The sequence below is a fragment of the Lepisosteus oculatus genome, chromosome 1 (assembly GCF_040954835.1).
Source record: "Lepisosteus oculatus isolate fLepOcu1 chromosome 1, fLepOcu1.hap2, whole genome shotgun sequence".
Classification (NCBI taxonomy): Eukaryota; Metazoa; Chordata; class Actinopteri; order Semionotiformes; family Lepisosteidae; genus Lepisosteus; species Lepisosteus oculatus.
The window spans coordinates 69,946,643-69,966,873 of NC_090696.1; the positions used below are offsets into that span (position 1 = coordinate 69,946,643).

A 20,231-nucleotide genomic window follows, 5' to 3' on the forward strand; every position below is an offset into this window, starting at 1 on the left:
TTTTATAGATTAGATTTGTTTCTAATATTTTTTTTCCTTAAAAATAAAAATGTGGGAGCCACAGGAGTAAGACTATATTAAAATGTTTACTTAAAAAAAACCTGTCCTTGTACTATATTTTCATTGCTAGAGATACCCCCAGATATTTTTTATCTTGAACTTCTTTGGTGACCTTAACTGAGGTCAAAGAGTATGCCTTGTAAAGTAATAGTTTTTAGACATTCATTGTGAACAATGTTTTACCCATAAAGCAGTGTTTGCTTTGAGAAAGATCGTGTACTATTTCACCACATAGTTCTGACAGTTGAATGATATTTACTATTTACGTAAGCCTGGCTGCACTGAGTTGTAGGCGGATGCAATGTCACTGCTTTTTTGTTTCGATGTGACAGCTCCTAGAGGAATGATGGGAGCACAATAAAATCAAAGCACAGTCTCTGAGGAAACTTGGCAAGTGACTGAAACTAAGCGACATATAACCTGAATCATTTGTTTTTACTCTTAACGGGGATATCATGGCAACATTTCAAGAAGTTAAGTTATTTGAACATTTTGGTGTCAGCTCAAGGAGTGGAGGATAGAGACACACATTTTTAACTTTTATAAATGATTTTCTTCATCAAATAAAAATGTAGTTTTCTAAGGGATCATAGTACTAGATATTGCTTAATGTTTTATTGATATTTTTCTTACAACTGTCCATTAGATAGTGGAATATAAGACATGCTGTGCAAATTACAGAATAAGACAATATTTTTAATAATAACATATTTTAAGATGTTTTTGTTTCAATATTAAAATAAAATCAAATAAAGGCTTTGAATGGAACTTATAAAAGCACCCTGCCTATATTGGTTTCCAGAAATAGGTAAATAAACTACCATACAGTACAGTATATGATGCTCAGATAAACTAGAAGGCAACTAGATGATAAACAGATGGTAAACTAGATAAAGATCTAATGAATTAGAAGTTACGTTTCTAGCACAGGTTTAACATTAAATAGTGCAAGTATATCCACTTAATAAAATAATTTAGAAAAAGATTAGAATTTGAAAAGGGCCCAATTATGCTTCAGCATCAAGAGAAAGCTTCTCTTTTGATCTTCTTAAAGAGAAGTTAAGGAAAGAAGCAATGGAATGGTACACTCCTATATTTCTTAAATGAATGACTTCCCATGAAACTATGACTGAACAAACAAATCAAAAGCACGCAAAGATCAAAACACCTTCCTAATTATTAAGAAGCACTAAAGTAAATGAGGAGCATTTTGGAACTCCAATAACAACCAGTTTACAGCTTTGTGATAAACAAGACACCAATATTTAGAGAAAGAAAAAAATGTGAACCTCATTTAAGCTAACCAAAATCAGTATAAAAAGACAGACTGTTTTAACAGCCTTTCATTAGTCATACCATAACTATTTTTTAATTAATTATGATTGCAAACCTACCAATTCTTTTTTCGATCTGTAACTATTATACTGTAGGTACTATGAATATCAAGAACACTCTGAGTTTTAAATATTCATTTGGAAATGTGTTTCAAGCCTTTGAAAAAAGCAAACTTACATAAAGTAGGTTAAAAAAAGAAGCAAAATATGTTGTTGTTTTTATATTTAACCTCCTAACACAGACCACAGGCGCAAAACCCTGGAAAAGATGCCAGACTAAAACACACTCACACCAGGGTCAATTTTCCAGGGGAAACCAGAGCACCTGAAGAAAACGCCAGAAAAAAACAGGGAGAACAAACAAACTCTATGCAGATAGTACCCCAGAAATTTAGCCCAGGGCCCCAGTGCTTAGAGTCAGAAATGCTAGCCACTGCAAAGCCTTAATTTATGAGATTGCTTTTATTAATTATTTTGGTTAGGCTCATGGTAAAAGCATCTTTACTACTTTCCAGTTCATAATGGACTGTTCTAAATGGGCACTGATTTTCATAGAAAAGAAAAGGTCTGATAAAGAAGGTAAGTGAAATGGGAAAAAAAACAGGAAGTGGAAATGTGCTGCAATAGGCAATAGGGATAAGTATTTAAGTCAATAATCTTTGACTACAAACTGACTCTTGGGTCCTAAAGCCACATATTATCTCCATTAATAACCAATCAGGAAAGACGTATTTAACATACAGCAATACATTTGGACATATTTGCTGTAGACTACGCCACTCTTCACTGATAATGGCAGGTTTTTTTTAATGAAACTAAAAGAAAAAGAATTCACAGTGTTCTTTTGCTTTCCTTAAAAAAAAACAAAGTGTCATTTCAAAGTTTAATCTAAAACACTGCACCGACTTGGTAAAAGGGTAAGGTAGTAGTTTTGAATTAAAAAAAATCTTAAAAGAGACTAAATAAAAAACATGGATTTGCTCAAGAAAATTACCTCCTACAGAGGCATGTGGATTTGTGTTTGAGTCTTGTGTAAAACATAGTTACATTTTAGGATCTCGGTCAATAAAAGTAAATCAGATCCTCTTTGAATTAGCTTCCCTGGGAGATAAACACAGCTGTAACTAAATATATGAAAATTATCTTGTACAAATAATTTACAGATATTATCAATTTTAATAAGGAGTATTGATTATTTAGAAAATGTATATACAATAAAAAGGTACTGTATACAGCTAAATCATATTTTCTTTAATAAATAAACAGAATAAAAAAGAAAAAATGAACTAGGTTATTTCATGGTCTTTGAAAGCTATATACAGTACAGTACTGTATCTGTACAGTATGAAATGTCTTTTGTCAAATCCCATCGTAAAAATGACAAGTAGGATGGATCAAAGATTTACTTTGGAAATTTGATATCCTTAGTCTATGATACGAGTCAAACATTTCTGTCGGAGTCAGACTAAGTTCTTGTTTTCTCATAGTCTTCTAGCATATTACCATTTGATTCATAATATTTTTTTCTTCTCAGTTTTGAAACTACTAGTAATTGGAAATAGACCTGCCCGATAACCAAAATAGTGGCCTGATGTGTGTATCTGAAAACCCTTTTAAAAGTCTTAATATGATATGTTCAAATGAATTTAAACTTGACTGACTACTACATCGAGAACCAAAACTTTAAGAAACATCCATCTGAAGGGTGCAATGTTAATTTTTGCAATCACAACACATGAAAAAACACATTGCAAAATGTGACCTATCATGAAAACCACACCTGCCTAAAACTATTTGAATTAATGTGGTAAAGTCTAGGTAGAATTTCGCTGTTACTATAATCTTTCCCTTTTCTCATCTGATCTTCTATATGGACATAAGATCTAAGGAGACAGTTACAGTAGCATGGTTTTAGAAAAGTCTTGTAATTAATTTATTATTTCTCTGAACAAGCAACAACAGTAACGGACATGCAGAGCATAAGATATGGTATAATTACATTTTCACAGGTTCCTAAGAGGTTTACTCACAAAAGATTCGTTCACAAATTCAGTCCAGTAGGCATTCAGGGAAATTGTATATTTGAATTGAAAACTGGTTAATGGATAAAAAACAAAGAGTAAAGATAAGGGGTCAATGCTCTGATTGTGTGATAAAATGTATGTGTGTTACAATCATATAAGATAATACAATAGGACCATTAGTAACATCAATAGAAAAACAATATTGCTCATCTGGAATCAGTCCATAGAAGAACAACCATATAATGAAACAGGACATTTTAAAGAAAAGTATAATGACAGGCGAAATGAACTGAATATTTTAGTCTTTAAACAGAGAAAACTATGTGGAGAGTTAACTCAAGTATTACAAATCTTTAAAAACTCAACCCAGTAGACTTCTCAGACTGCAAAATCAACTACTGAGACTTAAATTATAAGGCACACATGGAAAGTATGTTGAAGGATATTTAAAATCAAGAACAGGATGCTTTTCTTTCTTCAAAGTTTGTAGGAGTATGCCACCCAACCATTTTATTATTGTCAATGCCCTAGTTTCATTCAATAAATGACTGGATGAGACCCTCAGATCAATTAGCTACTAAATACCAAATAGGCTTATCTTCCCTGTTACAAATTTATTTCCATCCAAGCAGTGGGATTCTTTCTAATGTCACATGTTTAAAGCGTGTGAAGTTCAACTGAAGACATTAATTATAATTTAGCTTCACCAACATTCATCTTTGATAATAATACTGCTGCTCAATACTATCTACATTTTTTTTTAGTTTCTCTTTATGTTCACCTGAACAAAGCAATCTGCTTCCAACCGGAAATACAATTCCCACTCACAGACATTGAACCACAAAGACCTTCCATATCACTCATAGTTGTTAAAGGAAATGAATGATGATGATAAAAAAAACATGGTGCTGTCTGGCTAGAACTGAAGAATGAAAACTAACACTTGGAGGAAAGGGACAGATTTTTTTGCCACAGCCTTGCAACAAACAGAGAAGACGTGTTCAATATTTAGAGGGACAAGCATTTTTTACAATTTAATTCAAAATAGGAGAAAGTTAACAAAAGTTTTTTTTTTCAAAGAATTTAGTAAAACAAAACTGGATCTATGGTTCATGTTAAAAAAACATTTACGCTTAAGTGCCATTAAGAGTGTCTGCTTATTTGTATGTATAAAAAACAAACAAAAAAAACAACAACAATAAATTAGGACACAGAAGGGAAAGAAAGCTGATGGAAGAACAGTTCTGAAGTGCTGTGTAGGATGAGCTTTGTAACCATGGAAACTAATGATCACACAGTTCTATGAACCTTTGAAACTTGTTTTTACTCTGCATATGTTAGGATGCAAAATAACCATGCTCATAATGTGATTTAATTTAACTATCCAGCTAATGCAATTATCTTTTTCAAGTCTTTTTTTATTCATACATCCCAAAAGGCAGTGTGTATTTTATTAGTTTTAAAGATTTATTGCTAGTAGCCTTTAAAAGAAATACAATGGAGAAAACACTCCCAGTCCTATAAGTGAAATGTATTTTGCAGATCCATGCACCGATGCACTCAAGGCAGAGAAAACGTGTTCACAGCATCTGATGTTTGAAGCTGTTATATTTTTATAACTAAACCTACCACCTGGCAATAGTTGGGTGAAAATGCAGGAACTCAACAGGAACCTCAGTGAATTTCTTTTTACCTCATTTTTCTTCCTATACTGAAATTGTATTCTGTGTTGTTCATCACACTTCTTACCCAGTTTTGCCTTTATTTAAAAAAAAGGAAAATGCTTCAGTAGCCAGAATCCTGACTGATGGAACACCAGCTAGTGAGCTAGTGCTCACTTACAGTGACCCTTGACAGACTGTTGGGATCATGTATCTTGCAAAAGCAGCAGTGGTGTGTGGACAAAAGCCAACTGGGACAGGGATTATTGAGTCCTAACTTGCAACTGCCAGTGCCATGCATCACCAGGGCCCTCAAACATCCAGCAACAGAGTAATCTAACTGTCTGTCACTAGGAAAGCCTGAGCTTAGGTCTCAAGAGAAAAGGACTATGACAAAACAATGCTTACACTGTACAACAAAAAGCAACGGTATACTTTCATGTGACAATTCTCACATCTTTTTCAGTTCTATGTTGAGGTATTGTTTTCAGGAACTTGGAAGACAATAAAACACACAATAGACCTGAATGAAAAAAAAATCTTTGTGGATGTATTCAATAGATATGTAACACAAATTCTTTAGAACACCTTGTTTGCTTTTGATTGAGATTCGTTTTGAAAAACTGCTGAAAAACTGTCACAACTGGTTAACTACTTTTACTCTTGACTTTGATGTACCATACAGGCTATTAATTTAAAACAGCAGGAAAAGGGTAAAAAGCCACGGATGAAATGCATAGGTCCTAAAGAGTTTGGTGTTATTTAAGATAGCTGATTAATGCATCAGGAAAAATCCCCCAAAAATAGAAAAAAAGATTTTAGGAAAGCACAGAAGAAATGCGAAAAAGATGCAAGCTATTTATGAAGCCAGTGAACATTAACACTTCCAGACATACCAACATTTTAGATATCAAAATTAAGATATATCTGAAAAAAGGCTGAATAATTTCAAAGTTAAATCTGACTTTTCTTGGTTTGCTACACAAGTGTCAGATATTCTTCTACATTTGCACACCACTGAATTATGATACTGCAGAAGAAAGGAAAATAAAAATAATTCAAATATGTTTTTGCACTGATCTGTAATTTTTGCTACTCTTATGCTTTTTATTCAGTTGTTTATGGCGCTTATACAATGTATGTGCTTAGTATTCTAGTCACCTACTGTGTGTGCTATAACTAAAGCCCATTTCTTTAGCAGCTCAGGAAAGAAGACATTTCACTGTCCCTACCCACCCCCTTCCATTGTAATGACAATCTGAAACCTCCTGGGAAATCCCACATACCAATAATGTGAACTGATAAACTGAGTTAAGCTCTCTTGTATATGACAGTGCATCTGATTTTCAACCATTTTCTCTTTTTTTAACGTACACTCATGACACTATTAGGCAGTACAGTCAAAAGACAGCACACATTTTCAAAATCCTTTCTTGAGGAAAAAATTCTAAAAGAAGGCATGTTCTAAAACACTGTCAACCACCTTCAACAACATAATTTGTTTAAATACATATATATGTTTTTAGATTATGTTGTCCATTCTTTTTTAAATCCACTTGTTAGTCCATGTTAAATATAACTTTTTTCTTTCTTCTTTTTAACAGACGAAACCACCAAAATCATTTCTGTTTTTTAACAACCCAACAGGGAATTGTCAAATGTCAAACAGTTCGACTTGCTGCTGCAATCACTGTACCACTTGAGAAAAATGTGGACCGGTGGACACACTCCTGTGGCAGACATATCTGTCAGAGCCATTTATAATTTAAAAGCTCTGTAGCATCAACAGATGCAGAACAGTTATGTTGTCACTTACAGCTTGCAGGTGCCTAGCAGGTCACAAGAATCACTGTACCAAGGAAAACCTATCTGACTCAAATCCACCCAGCCACACTAATGCTTAGCCAATTGTGTGCCACTGCTTAGGAAATACTGGCCATAGACAATTATTCCAAGTCATGAACCAGCTGGACTATAGGGTTCAGTCTGTACTCAACTTTATTTACTGGTTGAGCCACTTGGGAGCACAAAAACGTTCTTAGAAAGAATGAAGAATCAACCACTGAACGTCTCAAATCATTTCAGAGTTTTTTTTTACATAAACTATGGAATAAGGATCCCAACAGGTTACACAAAGGTGATTTACTGTACTCTCAAAATAGGTATTTGTCAGTCAAATGCATTATTACCTGAATGGAAACAATCATGTTTCTGTTCAATGGGCTCTGAGCCCTAGATGCTACATGTATTCCCAGCTTATTCCACAAATCTTCAACAAGGTTCCAATCTGGCAAGAAGTGCATCAATGACATAACTCTCACATCCTCATCATGAAATAAAGCTACTGTTACATGAGCAGCTTGAGGATGTAAGCTGTTCTTCTTGAATGTCATCTTAATGATGCTGTAGAAAGGCCAGCAACTGAGGTACAAGTTAATCATTAAAAGTGAAGTTCTGTAACAATGAAGCACTCCTGTCCATACACTCATACCTGGAGGATGATGTGTCAGCCTTAGATTGGTATTATAACTTGTGATGCCCCAGATTATGGCTTATTATTGATGTACCTGTACCATGATAGCTTAGAAATCAGTAGCTTTGGACACCCCAAACGATCCTTCCTTGTATGTAAGGCCATCATGCCAGTGGCAGAAGGGCTTTTCTTGGTATTGGTTCCTTTACATGTTCTTCATTCTTGAATCAACTCCCTAAGGAGGTGATTCAGTGCTTATGCAACAGTCATGATCCACTCATCAATACCCACATGATGAAGGATCAATTAATTAAAATGAGGCGAAAACATTTAATACATATTTATAAAATCTGTATAAATATCTGTCATAAAATATGGAAATGTACTTGCCTTTACTTCCACGTGTGCCATTAGTACAGCAAAATTCGTAAGATGAGTACAGGAGCAAGTTGTGTGAGTCCTGTTGGTGCCCAGTAGCCGACAGTCTTGGGTTGACCAGTATCCTGTCATTGTACGTTTAGAGTAACTCCAGAAAGAACAATTTGGGTTGAAATTTTCTTCAGATTGCTGGAAGACAAAAATATTAAGTTAGACTAACAAATTCAAAACTACGACTAACCAGATATCAATTCTTAAAAATGCACAGAACTGAAAAATGGCAGCTGGATGAGGAAGGAACATTTCAAGAAGTACAGTACATGAGAGAGTGAAGACAGAATTGAAGTTCAGACTATCGTTTGGTATTCAGATTACTAAACATCAAGCACAGATGATTTTTTGTTTACTTATAAGTTATATTTTATTCAAACTGAAAACACAACTCATAACAGTTAAAAGTATTTTCTAAAAAATACATAGACTTCAATCCTTAACAAGATATTAAGAAATTAAATCCCTGTATTCTGAGAAGGTTCTACACAACTAAAAGGAAGCAATTAAAAATGTAGTACTGTATATAATGTATAGGCAAAAGTAAAGAATGTAAATCAAAGTAAGTTATGTTAACATTGTACAAAACTTTAATAAGACTTTATTTAGAATACTTAAGTGTAAGTGTAACCAGGTACAGTATATTACTGGTTTAAAGGTACAGTATTGTTACATTGACAATAATAACAAACGTGTTAATAAAACTTACTAGCGCTTTAGTTTCAAACATGAAAAGATCTGTGGTACTGTAAGTATTCAATAATCATCTTAAGCTTTTACAAAACCATCACAAATACATATCTTCAGGCTTAACAGGAAAACATGATCAGAATGATACAAATGGAAACTATGTTAAAGTTCTTTAAAGAATAAGAACAGGAGGTGCTTTTTTACTTAAAGAATCCTTTGAGTCTGGAACAAGTATTTTTTAATGTTTTTTTTTGTTTTATGTGGTTGTTAGCAATACTAAATAAAACTGAAAACACTGTCATCTGTTTTACAGGACTCCATTCTGGAGATGACAGGATCACACTAATTAAACATTTTATTCTCGATAAGCTTTGATAAATGTTGCATTGCAATGTTTTTGATAATAATTGAATATCTTTGTGAGGGAAAATGAATTCTAATGTCTATTCAATTTTAAATATCAACAAGTAAAACAGCTGAAATACAGTAGCTGGAGAACACTTAAGATTCTCCTAACTAATAGAATGATCAATAACTTGATTGAGACAAAACTATACAGTATGTGAAACACTGAGTCAAAGTCCTAGGGTGAGAGTACAAGATACCTTCTTCATGTCAACATAAACATATCTCAGAAATGTATTGTATGTCACAAATGCTTCTACTGTACAAAAAGTATATTTTGATGTTTACTGGGCAGTATCTATAGTATAACAAAATGTGTAATAACTACTACAGCACATAATCTTGGCTATCAATTCTGGTAATCTGCTACTAAAGCACATAATCATGGCTATCAGTGGAACTAATCTAAACCCTGGAGAAGTAACCACAGCATTTACACATCCCATTGCCATCTGTCCTTTCAGTAAGAAGGTTATGAAAACCATTGTGCACTATATTACGAACATCACTGGTACAGCTTGCTACTCGTGCACTTGAAATTGAACAGGGTGCATGTCCACTGTGACAATAATAGCTTTGGCCCTTCTACTGACACTTTCCATTTAATTTTGAAAGGTATCTCTTCAAAGTGCGGTTCCCACTCCCCCTCCATCGAACATTTGCAACTTCCATTGGGTCTTTCATCCTCTCTAATAGTCTCTGAGGCATCGATGTACGACAGCTGAGGGCATTTTTATTGCACTATGCTGAAATTAGCTAATGCAGTGTGGCAGAATTAATGTTACTGACTAACAAACATGAAGAACAATCTGATATTAAACATTTGGTACTTGTCTAAATTCCGCTGACTAGAATCCCTACATGATTGTTTCATAGGTTTCATTGCTATATTTATGTGTTATGCTTATGGTAAATAAATAAGAGGAAGCACATTAATGAACATCAGCTTGAAATCTTACTGAGCCTTACTGTTTTGAAAACAATTCAACAGTCATTTTGTGCTCTCAAACAACCCACATCCTGTCTGATAGAAATATTATACAGATGGCTTTCGGGGTGAATTATTACTATAAACATTCAAGATAATAGTGACAAGAGAGATGTTTGTTTTTCAAGTGTTTGTTTATATTAAATTTTTCTTTGTACCGAACATTAAAGACACATATTGCTTTATATGAAAGAGATAAAAAAATATATATGAGATACAGATTTAGCGACTCTGTTTATATCTATGATTCTGTATATGTTCACTAACATTATTCTTTCTATATTTAGGAAAGATGGAAAAATGTTTTACAATCACCCAGCCACTGGTGTGGTATGTACTGAAAATATACTGTTGAGATTAAGGCCAATTACCAAAACTGATTCTTCTTCATATTTTTTTACGCTTTAACTTACTTACACTTTGGTCATTGGATGAGCAAAGAGAAAGAGAATAAAACATACATTATAGTTGTAATAATATATACATTATCTGTGCTTGTTCAATTACATCTTCATGTGAACATGCAATGTGAAGGTTGAGTAGCGTGGAGTCATTTTATTTCCTTAAGTATTTATTGTTTATTCACAATGTTAAAGGTCACTGTTATACCCATTTTGTACAACAAGGTGGTACTACAGGTAATATGCGTTCATTACTGTACTTGAGTATTTCAGGATGAATGTCCCTGAAACTTGGTACCTTGTTATTTTTAAGTGTTTCAGATTTTATTTTAAATATATATAAATAAAAAGCAGGCAATTCTTCATCAGCAATGTTTAATGTTTTTATTGGATATGGATGGTTATGTAATTATCTGGAGTCTTCGACCCATGTGTGGTCTTGATCACCTTGATGTTGTTGAAGATTTCTACATTTAATTTAATTCTCCTGGAAGTTAAACCCATAACCAGTTAACTACAACAATACAGCATAGACAATTTTCATGTAATTTCCTGAAATAATTACATTATAATTAATCATATTAAGCTACAGTAGATGGTAGGTAGATGGAAACTTATAATAATTAGAGCAATTTCCTCAAGGAAAGATATTTTAGAAACAAAAAAGTAAGGGATAATCATCTCATTGAGTTTGTAAGAAATAGGAACTTCCCTGTGGGGAAACTGGCTGAATACTCTTTCAAGAAACCAGATGCAAAAGGGAGGGTTACCCTAACAGAGACTTCCAAGAAATCAACACGGCACTAGCACAGGTCTCTGCATGGCTGGAAAGATGACATATCCCACAAGGACACGTGTCAAGGAGACTTTTAAAATACAGTTAAACAGCAAAGAATATCGGTTCCTGCTCTTCATACCTGCAGGTGCTTGACAGTGAAGATCACGGGGTCTGACAAGTAGACTTTGTTGCTCTCCTTGTTAATGGCAGCAGTGATTACTGGTGAATTGACAATAACGGAGTAGTTGGTAGAGATAGCCTCGCTTCCTAACTTCATACTAGCGTTCTCTGTGGAAAGGTAGGCTCCTAGATGTTTGTAGAGAACAAAGGCCATCCTGATCTCACCTGGGGAAAAATATACATATAAATATATATATGTTTTAAAAAAAGACAATGGCTAGGTTCTATGGCAGAAAAGCATTTCATGTATAAAGTTTATTATCATGTGAGTTACTTAAAAGAGAAAATGATGGCATTTTACCCATGGAAAAGTTAAATAGATAAGCTTTAACACACTTTAAAAGACATGTATTCTCAACATTAAAAAATAAGAATGGATGTCTCAAAACCAGACGCAGATATAATATAATTATTTCACAGTTTTTTTTCTGAAAATATATTGCAAGTTATGCTATTCTGACAAGAGAAGGAAATTAGGACTTAAAAGAAACACAAAAAAATAATTAGATCTTGTGCTGAGCCTCATTATTACTCAGGTATCTTTTCTATAAAGACCTTGTTAAAAAATCCATATTATTTTGATAGCACTGTTAAGAAAGTGAAATTAAATCCTGCTAAGAATCCACCCCTCACTTTAATTTGGTATTTCGTCACATTGTAACAGTTTCTTCTGAAACCTCAGCCATATGTGAATTAAAATTATGTTCAATTCATAACAATTTATAATTGTGGTTTTACTTACACACTTATTAATTACTTATTTACTGAAAACAGTTTTCAGTATTCAAAAATGGTCAAGGATTTTCTTTTTAAATACCATGTTTTTTACTAAAACGAGATTCTGAAGCAAAGTTCATTTCTGAATGTATTCAATACAGAACAGATATAGATCAATGTGGCATTAAAATACAAAATTTTTTAAAAAACATGAAATATGCATGTGATACATTGTGAATCCAAACATGGCTTTTAATTTTACATACGAAGAATGATCCCTTTCCTTAAATATCAAGCAAACCATTTTCTAATTCAACAAGCAAAAGTAAAGAAGTCATCACAATAATTAAATGTAATTCAAACATCCATACCAAGCTTAGAAAAGAGACACTAGTGTATGTCAATATCATTACAGTTAAATATACTACTTTTAGTGGGCTGAATTTTCCCTATGGGCAAATTGCCCATGTAATTCATTTACTATGGAGTGGGCAATTTGCCCACAAGAAAAATATGGAACAGTAACTTTTAACAGTTGTACTGAATAAATCTAAATGATATTATACACTATAATTACAGTATAGATATGCTTAAAATATGGCAGTCCAGGAATTATAGGTCTGAAGAACCTACCATTTTTTCCGTGTTGCTTCAGAGTACTTGCTGACAACTGGATCGAGTTTCCATGCCCACCAGTTTGTGGAAATTTCAGGTCTGCCAAATTTCCATCTGTACTCAGCCTTGCAACTTCCAGTTCTGTATAAGGTATAACAGGGGGACAGTTTTTTTGGTGCACCACTGTTCCGAACACCATAATGTTTTTTTGGTAACACACATTTGCTTTTGTAAAGTAAAAAAGAGATGCTCAAATATGTTTTTCAAAGTTTTGTCATTGTTCGGTGTCTGATTTTCATTCTATGTAATTAAAATTTATTTCGTTTTTTTTTTACGTTTAGGCTATCTAAAGATAACCTTTATATGCTGAATTAATTAATCAAAAAACAGTTTTACAAGTATTCAGTACACTTTATTATTAAATCCATGCTAACCTTAAACTCAGTATTCTGCTCTTACACTATTACAAAGGTTTTTGTTCTGGTCACAAAATGCTCATTTATAAAGTCAATATGGACAAGTCAAGTCAAACAAACTGCTACAATTGTCATCTTTCCCTTACAGACACATTGGTCTTTGCTCTGGAGAGGTCACTCCTTTCTACAACATGCCTTGGGCTGATAGGCAATAAGCAAAGAGCAGTAAGACAGAGGCAGGTTCATGGCAGGGGCACTTGAATTATTACACTGGTGTCATAAGCCATACTCAAATAAAGGGGGTAGTTAAACTGCAAGATGATATTGTGTGTGACAGGAAAGTATAAGGGCATGGAGATATCACCTTTACTTTATTCTAGTAAGGTCTAGTACATTCTAGGTATTTTTTCAAAATATCACTAACTGTGCTGGGCCTGAGTTAAATTGGCCATGAAATATTAGGTTCCATCACTTATGACATACAAATGATACTCAATCTCACAAATGCCAAAGGAAGAACAGTGCTTTTCAAAAGGTTACACCACCTACGTACCAATAATATCACATTTTGAAAACTTTCAAGTAATGCATTGTTTTCTTTCAAATCCACTATATATTTTTTTAAAAATTGTAATAATCAACTTCACTGTTATAATTTAAGGAAGTTACAGTAAATGTCAGCAAAATATGCAACAATTTTATAAAAAGTTAAATTAACTGATTGCCTAAGTATTCAGCCCTCTACATCAGTTCTTGGTTGAAGCATGTATTGGCAGCAGTCAGTTTTAATGAGTCTCTACTACCTTTGCACAATGAAATGATGTAATTTTTGCCAATTTTTCCTGTCAAAAGTCTTCGAGTTTTGACAGGTTTCTTAGGGATTGTTGCTGGACTGGGACACTCAAGGACATTAACGCTCTTTTTGTCAAATCACTTCAGTATAGCTTTGGTCTTGTGCTTCACATCACTTCCAAAATGTATTTTCAACCCAGTTTAAGATTCTTAGGTGAGTCAAACAGGTTTTTATCTAGGTCTTGACAATACTCAGCACAGTCATCACTCCGGATACTGTACTTCCAGGTACTTTTTGTCATTCAGTCACTACTGATGAGTAAACAAGTAAAATTTTTCATGCTCCTGATTGAATGATATACTGTATACGTTTTGAATCAGACATAACACTTAATATTTAAGCCCACATCATATTTGTTTTCTTGCCTGACCATAAAACCCTTCTACCATTTGTCAGCGGAATATCTCATATGAGATTCAAGATGAGTATTTGGCCCACACATACTCACTGGAAAAACGAACTCTAAAAAAAGTAACAAGTTTTTGCATTGAAGCTGCCATGATAACTTTAATCCAGGTCCATTCTGACAGAGTATTGGAGCCACAGTGGTGAGATAATGAACAGTAATATATTGTATCTGGCACCCAATTCATTCTTGCATTAAGTGGCTGAAGGCTAGTTCGCATGTATTTTGTTAAAATGTGTGTGATAAACTCCTTTTAAACCTGCTTTCACTGTATATTGTTTTTGCAATCTCTGAAATTAACCATGCATATCCTTTGTTTTTACAATACCTTTCACTTAGCAGTGGTAATCATGCCTTTCTCCAGTTATTCTACTATGCTTAAGAGCTCATTCAAGGTGGAGCTGAAAGGGGTTTTAAGGAGCATACAGTTTTAATTTTACCTAAACAAATTTTCCTTGCATAGACTTGAATGTGATGATCAGTTCCCAAGAGTACTGAATGTTGTACTCATGATATGAACATTTTAATAGTTTTACTTTCAAAACTTTCTAATTTGTGTAGTGCCATTAATGTCTTATACAAAACAAGACAAAAAGAAAAATAGTACCAGCCATTAGTCAAAACCAATGCAGTGTTCTTTTTTATGTTTGTTTTCTACTTGTTTTACAGCTTTCTTAATGATATCATATTATTTCAAACAAAAAATACACGTTACGGTATTTAACAGCTACATCTCTCAGTACTTTCTGCTGCGTGAAGCTAATCTTAATCTCAGACGAAGGCACACAGAATGACAGAAGCAGAAGAGTAAAACACATGCCTCTCACTAAGACACTGTTGACACTGAGCACAAGACTGGTAATTAATCTTAGGAAACCATACACATTAAATTACAGAGGTATTGCTTGATTTTTTGGCTTTTTTATTAATTAGCACATAATAGGAAACATGATATTCTCTTGTGTGTTTGAGACTGGGATACTTCTACAATGTTATAGGTGGTTCCTTTGAGACAATTACTTCAGTTCATGTCCCCAATATGGTGTGTTGCAAATTTATTCACTTCCGCACCTCCAGTGCAAATATTTCCACATTTTTGTTATATGAATTTACAGTTATCCATCCATCATCTAACCACTTTATTCAGTACAGGGTTATAGGGTAGGTGGAGCCTATCCAAGCAAACAATGGGCACAAGGCAGAATACATGTACATCCTGGATGGGACTCCAGTTTATCACATACTGTAGCATTCACAGACACACCAATTTTCCTAGAAGCCAATTAACCTACAAGTACTGTATGTCTTTGGACTGTGGGAAGAAACGGGAGCACCCAGATGAAAATCACAAGAACGCAGGGAGAACATACAAACTCCAGACAGATAGCACCCCTAGGGAGCTGCAAAGGTGCTGCCCAGTTTGCAGTCTTTTAAATAAGAACTTACACATGTATATAGTATTTTCACAATTACATTTTTACTGATAAAGTTAAGAAAATGATTGTAAGTGATGTAAATAAATGATTCTCAGTTGCATAAGTATTACAGCCCTTTGCTAAGTCAAAGATAAATTAGTTTAGGAGAAAAAGAAATACATACAGGTCTGTATGCGTAATTAATACATACAGTACATGGTTTCTATGTGTAATTAAAGTGGTTTAACTTGAGATAAAAGTAAGTAGTTTCCCTCAGATACTGTTTTATAATGAAATTGACAACAAGTCAAACAGCAAAACATTAGAGATGCACAGACCATCTGAGGGTTACTTAAACCTTTGAATAAAGTCCATCAAGCATTACTTTCTTTTCTTTCAGCATTTCAACACCTTTTTTTAAATTTCATGTTCATGTAGTATCTTTTAAAGATCGATTTCTGGACTGTATTAACACAGCCTTGTAGGCCTGGTACATATACTGTAGGCCTGGTATATTTACTGTACATTATAACTTTGAATTACCAAGACCACTGAGAACTGTAACTGGGAAATGTGTATTGAAGTCAGTGCATTGTTACACATGGTTCTAATATTGCACACATAAGATCCTGATTCAGAACAGTTAAAGTTTTTAAAGACTCAAGTTATAATCTGAAATTTCAGACACACACTATTTCATTATTTTTGATTTCCATATCAAAGTGGTAAGAACCAAAATGCCTGTCTCACAACTAGTAATTATTAATTCATGATAATAAGGAGCAGCATGACAAAATATAAATGTAGTTTGTCCAAATTGATTTTCCTGAATGCCCTAAGCAATCATATTAAGCTGCTAATGAGAAATTCAGCAGTCAGCTGTACAGAAAAATGTGGAACTATGTTTAATTCAGTAAAATTACACACTTTTTGAAGCCATGGAACTTTTTCAGTGCATATCACTTTTATATGTCATAGGTGCTTAGCCTTATACTGTATGTAGTATAAAATTTAGGAATTAAAACATTGTGTTGCCACATGTACTGCATACAACATGACAGTCAATTGCCCAACAAGAAGATCATGGAAAATGTAGAAAAAGATTTCCTATTATGAAACATCCTCACCCCCAGTTTTTCACATTTCCAGAGGGTTTTATCAACAGATAAGAGAACGTTTCTTATGAGGAAAAAACACAACAAGATCATCATGCTGATTCTCCATTTATTAGTTTCTGCTTTTATAGCTTGAATATTAAATGAAAGGAAATCCTGTTTTGTTTTAAAAAAATATTTCAACAAATTAAACAAAAGGAAGCCAGTTTTAATACATAATGTGTTTTAAGCATGCATTTTTAGGCATGTATTACATGCAGCTATTAATTCTGTAGGAGGCATGCTTGCTATTTCCACGAAACTTTTTATTTGCCCTTATTGATAGTTATGGATTTGTTCAAGTTTAACTTCAGACTGCTGCAAAATGAGGTTTACAACAATTTCCTTTCTTGCCCTCTTTTGGAGGATTTAATGCAGTACTAAATGTACTATAAGAAGCATTACTAAAAAGAAAGCTCACAAAAAATGCTGTTTCTTGTAACGTCCTGGATGCCATGTCATCATCAGAGCATTTTTATGCACCACATGGGGAAAACGATACTATAACTACATTTTTCCATTAATTACACATATTTTCAGTAGATGAATGCATTAAACATTAATAACAATTTTCAAGGATAAAATAAAATGTTTCTTGATCTTCAGCAGAGATTTACTATTGTCATTTCACATAAAGCAGCAATGTCACAGAGGAAAAAAAAAACATCATACCCAAGAATTACTTTCTATTACTATTGAAATTACTATAGGAAATAACTATTGGACTTACGGATGTTTTCTGTGTTCTCCTGCACGATGTCGGTCTTCAGCAGGTTATCTGCCAGAACAAATGCACCCTCTTCCACAGTGTCCAGTAACATGGTGGCAGCACGCAACTGGTCACTAATTGTGAGATCTCTCCAGGCCGCCTGGGCATGGGGCTGAAGGAGGTTGTTCACTGTCTCCACCATAGCCTGGATAAGTGGGAGGCAGAAAAGCATGTTGAGCTCAGGCTTTGTAGAATACAAAGGCATAAAGAACGTCATTATGCACTGCCACCACTGCCATCGCTGACAAAGACAGGCCTTTACTGAAGTTTGCTTCTTTTACCTTTATGATACAATTTAGAATTCTTATAGAGTTTCATTTCTGCATGAAACTCATAACTTCTGAACTACCATTTCATGGTAAATAAAAAGAATAAATTTCTCAGAACAAGAAGAAATGAGATGCTTGCTTTCATCAGAGGGTTTATAACAGAGCTGTTTATTCATTCTAGAAACAAACTACAATAAAGATACCAAGCCACAAACATGATTTTTATAAAATAAACAAACATAAATAGTAACCAAAGCACAAATAGGATTCCATATTGATCGAATTAAAAAAAATACCAGTCTTATGACCTCTTATTAAATGTCTTATGCATATACAGAAAAAGTACTGTATTGTGATTCTTTCTCTAATATGTTGTCAATATATAACTAAAATTGCTACTTAACAATTCCAGACATTGACAAGAAGTTCCAGTTTTGTGCTCAGTAATTGCAGTGAATAAAGAATAAACAGGAAATTATAGACCATACACAATTCTAAAAGAAGTATGATGTGGTGAAAAGTGACATATAAATTCAATATGCAATCATTTTACTCTTTTTGATGACAGTAAGTATATTTCTTTGGACTATTTGTCAAAGTAATTTATCGTTACAAAAATAACAAATTGTGACATTTGGTTAACATGCTGCTGGAAACCTGTGTTCTAATTCATAAAGGCATCATAATGACCACCTTCATCAAACAATGAGGAGAATAAGGCTTGTTAAATTAGATACTGTAAATTCCTAGTTTCACATTGTTTTATGCATGAGAAAACTTGTTGTTTTAATGAAACAATAAGTCAGTAGCACACAAAAGGTACATCTAGCATATCTAAAAAAAGAACATAATACTTAAGAGCCTGGGTAATACTGTATATGCTTTTGTTTTGCAGTCTATGTCATGCCTTGCTGTGCTTGAACAAATTGGTCAGCAGGTGGAGAGAGATATTTTGGGCAACATGATCCTCCAAGAAGAGTGAGAAAGCAAGACTGAGAAAGTTTTCTTGCTATTCACTTACTATATTACTATACTTACTAAATAGTATTTCATTACTATATGTGATATAACTACTCTATTATTCATCATAATATTATCATAACACTTGTAATTATTGAAGGAATTTTATAAATTTTATAAAAGCTAACAAACTGCTTATCTTCTAGCTCCCAAACTGCTTATAACTCTGGCAAGTGGAAACGTACCAGGGAGCATCTCAAGTACAGCTCATGTCTTAAAATATAGTAAAAAGGGAAGTCGAATGTCACGTTTTGCAAACGTAAGCAATAACGAAAGTCTTAATAAGGAGTTGTTTTCTGCTACTCAGGCTTGACTAAAAAACTGATGGTTTGTTTTAGGGATTAGGTAATCTATGTTAAAGGTAGGAAGTTTGTCTACTATGTATAAAAAGCGATGAGCAACGTCTATCGGGGAGACTAGCTTTTGCAAGCTGATCTCCCGTATGCATACAAATAAACAGCTCTTCTTTCTCCGACACTCTGACATTTTAATGTTTCTTCATTAATATAAGATAATTTGTTTTTACTACATTTAATGATCACACTATTACTGGTACTGCTAATAATAGTATCAATAGCAAAAACAAAATATAAATATTGTTATTGTCACTGTTTGACCAAATACATTTCCCAATGTTATTCAAAATCCATGTAATTATCTGTACTCAGGGTGCCATGTTGATTTTATCATGGGACTTTGGCAAACAGTCAGAGATAAAAAAAATACTTGCATTTTACTATCATATTATCAGGTTTTAGTAAAATGACTAAACTATTATTAAATTTTTACAGCACCAACGGCAAGTTAGAATAAAAGCAAATACTGTATACCGTGTGCCACACCTGAAGAAGGCTCCACGGCCGAAATGTTGTGTTTTCTTTCTTCTTTTTTTCAGCATGGAATAAACCTATTACTTGTTTTTTTGCAGCCTACACATGCTGACGCAGCTCCCCACCTGAACTACCGTATACTGTGCCCTGCAAAAGTATTCACCCCCTGCTAATGATGTCCCTAGGTGTTAATTTTAAATAATGCTTTTAAAAAAAATGATGTACAGTATGTAACTCAACAATGTGCAACATTACTGGATAGGTGTAAATACTTTTGCATGGAAGTGTATCTGATTACTTATATACAGCATCATCACACATAATTACACAATAAACTTATATAT

At 33.6% G+C, this 20,231-nt stretch overlaps 1 protein-coding gene across 13 annotated transcripts in view; it reads right to left on the bottom strand.

Moving 5' to 3' along the window:
• Positions 1–20,231, bottom strand: part of adgrl3.1 (adhesion G protein-coupled receptor L3.1) — a 340,584-nt gene that overhangs the window by 72,679 nt on the left and 247,674 nt on the right. For all 13 annotated transcript variants that reach the window (XM_069192140.1, XM_069192148.1, XM_069192139.1 and 10 more), the window contains 4 exons: positions 17,730–17,913; positions 12,774–12,896; positions 11,383–11,588; positions 7,943–8,119 (listed from right to left, as the gene is read on the bottom strand). In XM_069192140.1, coding sequence (XP_069048241.1) covers positions 7,943–8,119; positions 11,383–11,588; positions 12,774–12,896; positions 17,730–17,913 — 690 coding nt within the window. The remainder of the gene's footprint in view (positions 1–7,942; positions 8,120–11,382; positions 11,589–12,773; positions 12,897–17,729; positions 17,914–20,231) is intronic.